Source organism: Balaenoptera ricei, chromosome 8, assembly GCF_028023285.1.
Source record: "Balaenoptera ricei isolate mBalRic1 chromosome 8, mBalRic1.hap2, whole genome shotgun sequence".
Taxonomy (NCBI): Eukaryota; Metazoa; Chordata; class Mammalia; order Artiodactyla; family Balaenopteridae; genus Balaenoptera; species Balaenoptera ricei.
This window is the reverse complement of record NC_082646.1, coordinates 13,037,465-13,045,436: the sequence shown is the minus strand read 5'-3', so window position 1 is coordinate 13,045,436 and position 7,972 is coordinate 13,037,465. Positions and strand designations below refer to the sequence as shown.

The window sequence follows — 7,972 nt, the reverse complement described above, 5'->3', positions numbered from 1 at the left end:
CCTTGCTTAGTGCCCTGGAGCGTGTGGGAAGCGTGGGGCCTGGGCCACCCAGGCTGGGGCCACTGGGCTTGGACGAGCCTCTAGTTGCCGGCCCCTCAGACCCCTGCAGCCTCCCCTCTGGAGCCCTGCCTCGGTGAATGGTGCATGCTCTCTGCCCGGCTCCCTCTCACTGCTTGTTGGGAAGGAGAATTGATGACAACATCAATAACGTGACTTGTATACAAGCTGCACTGCCAACAAACCTGAGCGCTGGGGATAAATCCTCTCCTGGCCCAGTGATTGTTCTGTAAGCCAAAAGGAATTACACTTCTCTTGGCAGCAACACCAGCGCCTCCCCAGGATGCCGGCGTTGACCTCCGTACACCACCCCACAGGCCATTCTCCCAAGCGTCCATCCACCTTGATGCCCTAATCCCGTGGCCTCTGGGTTCAGGACACAGAGTGCGCCCATCCCCCAGCCCCTCCTGCCCGTGGCGAGGTGGGTGGACACTAGCTTACTCTGCCCTTCGTCCCAAGGTCACCTTGTGTCCTGAATGCTTCAACTCATTTGGGGTTTCTGTCAATCCAATATGGCAGAACCTGGGGAGGCAAGGCTATCAGGGAGGGGACAGGGTCAGAGCCGTGTGCTGGGGTCTGGGGCTTGTATGAAAGAGAAGAGGGGGAGGAGGGGTCATGGTGGTGGGCGGGGGCTGTCCTGGAGCTGGAGCTGCCAGGCTTGGCCTGGTTCCTGCCGTGCCCCCAGGGAGGGCTGTGCCCGCCAGGCTGAGGGGGCAGCAGTCAGAGAGCAGGGCCGAGAAGTCGTTAGTGGGGATTAGGGCCAGCTGCAGCTGTGCCATTACATCACAGCGACTTTTATGCCGAGCCTGGGCCCACTCCTCAGGAGATCCCGCTGGAGTCTTCCATGACTTTCCAAATCACTCCCTTCCATCATCTTCCCTCTACTCCAGGCCTCAGGCCCCCTGCCTGCCCTTTCCTGTTTCTTTCTCCTCTCCCCCGCTTTCTCCTTTCATCCAGGGCTCTGACAAGGTTACTGACCCCTAACTCGGGGCTGAGCTGAGGAAGGGGAAGGCTGATTTGGAGAATCCTGAGGGGGAATGGCTTTCTCTTTTCTGGAAACACTGGGGTCTCCGCACTCCCTCCTACCTTACCCAGTTTCAGGCCTGGGGATAATGTGCTTTCTCACTGTCCTGAGGCAGGGGTGGGTAAGATGAGGCTCTCCAGGTGGGAGATTCCACCCTGCCAGGTGCTGGTTGTGTGGCCCAAAGTGACACCCGATCTCCCACTCAGGACTCTAAACCCAAGCTCTCAGGGCTGCCTTGCGGCTCTCAAGGCCCCTAGAGCTGAGGGGCAACCAGGCAGCAGAGCTGGGCGTTCTGCTGTGTGCAGGAAGCCTGGGGCCTTGGAGGGCCCTGCATGAGCTGGCGCCCACTCTGAGGCTCTTCAAGCCTCTCCAGGTAAACTCCCCACAGGTCTGGCCATCACCGTGACTGCTGTGTGGTAGGGCCTGGACTTGGGAGCCAGAGGACCAGGGGTTTGAATGATGCTTTCCCCAATTACTTGCTGGATGATCTTGGGCAAACCTCTTCATTTCACTGAGCCTCAGTTTCCTCATCTATAAAATGGGGGCAATAATAGGATTTATCACACTGATTGCTGTGAGGGCTAAACAGAGTCGTGTTTGAAAAGTCTCAGCAAAGTGTCTGGCATGCAGTCCGTGCTCAGAACTGTCACTAGACTCCCTTTGCTGGAACTGGCAGGGCCAGGCAGTACAGGCGGGGACACAGGGGTGTGGGCACCCTCACAGGGGAAGGGGTTGTCCAGCCGCTGTCTGAGGAATGGACTTTGTGTCCACTGTGAGTTCTAACTCACTTCCCAGCCTCGAGGTTGATTGAGGAATAACAAACGGCTGGTAGTCTTCTTACCCCCTGCGTAGAATCATAAGGGGGGGCTGAGTTGGTCCTCTGGGCTTGGCACCCTGGGATAGGAATGCTACCTCCCTGGAGGCAGGATTTGGCATCTCAAGGCGGGCTCACTTTGGCACCTCCAACAGAGGGGGAGGATGGCTAAGCTGTGGAGGCCATGACCTGGCTCTCCCCTTAGTGCCAGGAGAGAATGTGTTATCTTCAGGCCCAGGCGGTCTGGCCTGGGTCTCTGGGCTGGCACCGTATGTATGGGTACTGCCCTGGCCCCAAGTCTGCTGAAAGGAGTGGGCTCTGGGCGGAGGTGGCAGCCATTCAAGTGGACGCCGGCCCTCCGAGCGGCTGGGAGTGGGACCAGGAGGAGGGGCTGGGGCTGGCTTTCTGGTGGTCATTGGCAGGTCCAGGGACTGGGGTGCAGGGTACAGAGCCAGGGGGCGGGGCTGGGGGAGGGAGAGCTGGGCATCAGGTTGGGGCTCTGCCCTCACTGGAAACCCCACCCTCCTGCCCTGGTCGTCACGGTGCCTGTGGTGGTGCAACAAGGAGGGGTCTCTCCCTCCCTGGGGGCGCTGTCCTGTGCCCTCCCTGCCCAGTCTCCTCAGCCTCCTCTGTGCCCCTTCCCTCTCAGGCAGCTGGGCTTGTGGCCAGGCCGGGTGCAGCTGGGTTGGGGACAGCATCCTCAAGGTTCAGGGGTCCTTACCAAGGGGCAGTAGGGAGGGGAGGCCCCCAGATCGTAGTAGGGGGGCTGGGCGGGCAGCTTCTGCAGTTCTTCCTCTTCCTGCTGTGGATGCTTCTTCCCAGGCTCCAGGCGAAGGATCTGGAAGAGGAGGGGCTGAGCGGCTGCACGGGCTCTTGCACGGGCCTCCTCCAGGCGGCCCTCTTGGAGGGACGTGGATTCCCCTCCTAGGTTCCCACGCGCCCCCATCCTGCATTCACCACTTTGGCGGCATCTGGGAGGCACAGGGCAGCCTGAGCCTTTGGCTTTGCAGGCTCTCTCTGACCAGCCCGGGGCCACACATCAATGGTTATTTTTAAATGAATGATCTGAGAGGTGGAGAAAGAGGTTCCCCTCGGGGGGCCCTGGGTAGGAAGGGTCCTAATTTGTCATTTCTCAGGGTAGAGGAGGGGAAAGCCCCGACCACGGTCTGTAGCCTGGACTTGGCCTTGTTGGAACTGGCCAGGGCTAGTGGTGCGCTGGGGACTGTCCAGGAGTTCATGGAGTTGGGAGCGCTCTGCCTTCACGTTGGGCCCCCGCCCTGAGCCCATCTCCCATTTTTTCGACCCCCTCCCTCACTCGAGCGACCCAGGCCCACCTGGATGTCCTCAGGTGCAAGGTGGCTCTGCCTGTTGGGAGAAGGCTCCAGCTTCTGGACGAAGGGCGGGGTAGTCCTGGGGGAACAGGATGAGGCTCACATGGGGGTCTCTGCCCCAGTCAGGCCACCTGACAGTTACTGGTCCCGGAGGCCCCCTCGCAAGGATGGCCCCGGGCTCAGGAGGCCCAGGTGGCCTCCTGAGTGGCCAGAGCTTGGGAGATGGTTACTCAGCATAGTGGGATGGAGGCTGAGAGAGCCTCTGCCATCTTCCCAGCCTGTCCCTCCCTCCAGCCTGGGCCCAGGAACCAAGTAAGTCAGGTGTCCTAGCTTGAAGGACAGTGGGAAATCCACATGGGCCATCAGCAGGGGCCAGGACCAAGGCGGGGGGACTGAGGCCTCAGGTGCAAAGCCTATGGGGGCACTGTAAGTCTCAGTCATCGCGATAAAGAATGTTTTAATGCAATATTTAAAAAACCACAATGAATGCAAAAATCCGTGATGAACAAAATATCAACATTTTAAGTAAAGACAAGGTAAGTAATATGGCCATGCCAAGCCATATCAGAGCCTGAGGCAAAAAGAAAAATCAGTATTACTAATCCTGTCTTTATTTAAAGTGTTGATATTTTGTTCATTGTGTATTTTGGGCATTCATTTTGATTTTTTAAAAATATTGCATTAGAGTCTTATTTCTCACGATGATGGAGGTTTTTGGTGCCCCATTGAACTTGGTGTCAGAGGCGAGTGCGCCACTCAGCTCACCCTGGTCCAGCTGGGAGAAGGTGAGCTTGTGTGAGGCATCTCACCTCTATGCCTCAGTTTCCTCACCATAAACCGTGGATTATAATCGCGCACGTACTTCTCAGAGTTGCTGAGAGGATAAAATGCATCTTCGTAAACCAGCGTAAACGTTGGGAGGTGCCTGTGTGCAGTGAGCTCTCTGAAGGCTTTAGCTCTACTGCAGGAGGGGTAGGTCTCCCTCCCGCCTTGCAGGTGGCAGGAGGAGGAGATGGGGCCTTGGGGGCGGGGTAGCCCTGAGCCCCTTACAAGTCCGGGTGCTTCAGCAGGAGCCCATGGGGGTGGGCAGCGGAGGGGGCGGGGGACGTTTGGGGGGACAGAAGATGGGCTGGTTCGCACTCACCCGCCCCCGTCGACCTCCAGCCTGCTCTTCTGCTGCCGGTGATACAGAAAGAAGACGGTAAGAGCCACACCGAGGATGAAGACCACGGCCACGGTGCACCCCAGGAACCCGGCCATACTTCCTGGGCCCCCCTGGGGGAGGGGCTTTTCTGGAACCAAGAGACCAAGGCAGAGAATGAGAGAGTAGGACAGAGGGAGACATAGACAGAAGAGAGGGAGAGAAAGAAAACTTTTGGAGTCAGAGAGGTGGGCAAAAAGTAAGAATCAGAGCCTGAGGCAGTGTCCTGCCCTAACCCCTTCACCTGCAGCTCCCCTCCCCATCATGCTCCAGTTCTCGGGGGGCTGTCCCAGTTAGGGCAGGACAGACCTCATATGCTGGCTCCCCAGGGCCCTGTAATCCCAGCCTCTGCTCTGATCTTGGGATCTGGGGCATGGAGGTGGGAAAGGGGGATGGGGAGCACAGGCCAGGCTCAGGGGTGCTCAGGGGTGGGGGTCCCCACGCCTTCATTCCATCTCTAGCCCTGCAGGGAAGATCTCTATTGAGGAGTTTAATTTCCTTCCCCTTCCTACCCAATTAAACAGGCAAATGAACTCATTGGTGCTTTGCCCTCCCAGCTCTGGAGAAAGTGTGAGGATGTGGAGAGGGGAAGATGGGAGCTTGAGGATGAAAGGGGATCCTTGCGGGAAACCTAGTCTGTCCAGCGCCCGAGAAGCTGAAAAACCCATAGGGCTGGAGTCTAAGGGGAGGGGACTAAGCCTCCCGCCCGCTGTCTGGACCCGCCTGGCCGTTGCCCCGGGAGCCCTGACCCCATGGGTGGGAAGTGGGGCTGGGGTAGGTGGCAGCCCCTCTCAGCTTGCTCTCTGATGACCTGGGCAAGTCACCCAGTCTCTCTGGGCCTTGGAAAGAAAAGGGCCTGGGAAGTTGTGAAGTTTTGTCGAATGATTTCTCAGCCTGAGGGGCGGCCACTGTGGGGGTGGTCCCTGAAGACAAGGACACCAGAGCTGTTGGAAGTGAATCTGTGGCCAGGGGAACGTGCTGCTTTCTGGCCAGCCCTGCTGGCCCAGGCTTGGCGTGGGAAGCCGTGGATGGCGCCAGGCCTTTCCCTTCCCTCCCCCTGCTGGGCTCCATTTCTCACCTCTGACCTTCCCAACACCCAGGGAGGAAGGGACTGAGGAGAAAATCATATACACTCCCTTCCCTCCTTCCTCCCCACACCGTATACCTAATTAAACAGGAGAGCACCCGAATAGAGATGCTAAATTGCAGTTTGCAATAAACATCATGGAGCCAATTTCCTAAAGCGGGGTTGACAAGCACCTGCCTCTCTCTGTCTCTGTCTCTCCGCTCCATTCCAACGCCCTGAAGGAGGGGGTGTCTGGCAGAGTCCTCCGTAACAGATTGGCTCCCAGTGAATCTGCCGCCCCTCTGGCCGGGCTCCTGACCGTGCCCGGAAGGAGGACTCTTTGCAAAGGCTCTGGGCCCAGCATCTATCCATCCACAGCTGGTGGGCTGTGGTCCCGCTGGGAGGGCGGTGTCTGCGTGTGTGTATCACAGGGACTTAGGAACCTCAGACTCCTCCATGGACCCTTACCCTCCCCCGTCTCTCCTCTCCTTTCACAGACCTCTCGGGCTGGGATCCTGCAATCAATTGAACAAACCTCGTCCTCTTTTCTCTGAACCTTAGCTTCTTAGCACCCACCATCATCTCCTTCCTGGTCCCTCTTCTTTATCTTCAAGCCTTCCTGCTTCCACTCCTGCAGCCTCTGACTCTGCTTCTCCTTTGGTTTAGCAAGCATTTATTGAGGGTCTTCTGTATTCCAAGGCACTATTCTGACCCTGAGCAGCAGAGATGCATAAGTGCACATACCCTGCCTGGCTCATGAAGTTCAGGTTTTTCTCCTGCCATAGCCAGCTCAGCTGGGTGGGCCATCCCTGTGTGGGATCCAGGCGGGAGGGAGACACAGCTTCACGTCAGCCCTTGCCCTCAGCTCCCTGCTTCCGGGTGCCCTCTCCCACGCCCTCTCACCCATCGCCCCCTCAGTGACTCTGGGGCCACTTCAGCAAGACAGGGAGGCAGCCGTCCTTCTAAGGGGCCTTAGAGCATGCTTATAGTGCAAACAATAATATACGCTAATGAGTTTGTAAAGGCACTAACGTGGTCATTAAAGAACTCAAGGGCCAAAAAGGGTGGGATGCTGCGGGCAGGGCCTCAAAGGTGCCAGGGCCAGAGTGGATAACTCTGATTTTGTTCCCTCAAATTGCCCTCTCTCCATGTCCCACCCTCTCAAAATATAAGTGCAAATTCCCTTGGAGGCCTTGGGCCCTGCCTGCTCCACACGGAGGGCCCCACCCTGGTGGAAGAAATACTAGTGGAGGGAAAATGAGAGATGGGGAAGAGAAAAGGGGAAGGCAAAGAGAAGAATCAGTCTGAAGTCTCCAACATGTCAGGCGCTGCCCGGCGCCTTGGCTGATTTGGGGTTAGATGCTCACATCAAGCCTGCAACATTAGATAATGCTATTCCCAGTGAGCAAAATGAGGTTCAGAGAGGTTAAGCGCTTCGCCCAAGGTCACCCAGCTGGTCAGTGGCTGAGCGGCCCTGGAACCTGCATCTGCGTAACATTCCCCAATCAGGCCATGGGGTCTTCTTAGCAGTCCTGGTCCCTCACACGCATGGAGCTGCCACTCCCCTCTCCCTTACCAGACACAGCCCTACCTATCCCCTCACCCCCAATTGCTTTGTCTCCGGGCCTCCTCCCCTTGACAGCTGTGAGGTGGGGGCCTGGCACTGACCCCAGCTGGAGCCCTGGCACTGAGCCCCCAGACACTCTCTGGTTACACCGGGACAAATCTGTTCCCCTAGCCCCAGCTCCACAGGCTTTAGGGCAGGACCAGTCACCTGCAGGCAGCCGGGCTGGCCAGGGCTGGAGCATAGGGCCTGGGAGAGCTGGGAATCAGGGTGTGAGGGAGAGGGGGGCAAGGGGCCTCCCGGGAGCATCTCCTGTGAGCCAGGCTGGGTGCTGGGCTGAGGTTGGTCACATTGGCTTTATTCTACTAAAAAGGCTCAGAGGGCTTCCCTGGTGGCGCAGTGGTTGAGAATCTGCCTGCCAATGCGGGGAACACAGGTTCGAGCCCTGGTCTGGGAAGATCCCACATGCTGCAGAGCAACTGGGCCTGTGAGCCATAATTACTGAGCCTGCGCGTCTGGAGCTTGTGCTCCGCAACAAGAGAGGCCGCGATAGTGAGAGGCCCATGCACCGCGATGAAGAGTGGCCCCCACTTGCCGCAACTAGAGAAAGCCCTCACACAGAAACGAAGACCCAACACAGCCATAAATAAATAAATAAATAATAATAATAAAAAAAAAGGCTCAGAGAGGTTAAGTTAGTTGTCTGGAGTCCCACAGCCAGGAACTTCACAGCTGGAATTGGATCCAGGTCGACTTCTGAAGTCCCTTTTTTCCCTACTCTGTCAGCAGGGGCTTGTCGCTTTGCATCCCAGATGCAGAGTCTGCATCTGTCCTGGCTCAGGCTTCAAGGATGGCCCCCAACCAATTCCTTCTTACCTGTCTCTGGGGTCACACCAGTGATATCCCCTATGCCTC

General features: G+C 57.6%; 1 protein-coding gene across 1 annotated transcript in view; it reads right to left on the bottom strand.

Annotated features, from left to right (window-relative positions):
• Window positions 1-2,595: 2,595 nt before the first annotated feature.
• Window positions 2,596-7,972, bottom strand: part of NECTIN1 (nectin cell adhesion molecule 1) — an 89,801-nt gene continuing 84,424 nt past the window's right edge. Inside the window, exons 6-8 of the mRNA XM_059929285.1 lie at window positions 4,371-4,518; window positions 3,230-3,305; window positions 2,596-2,733 (exon numbers count right to left, since the gene is read on the bottom strand). Of these exons, the coding sequence (XP_059785268.1) occupies window positions 2,596-2,733; window positions 3,230-3,305; window positions 4,371-4,518 (362 nt within the window). The remainder of the gene's footprint in view (window positions 2,734-3,229; window positions 3,306-4,370; window positions 4,519-7,972) is intronic.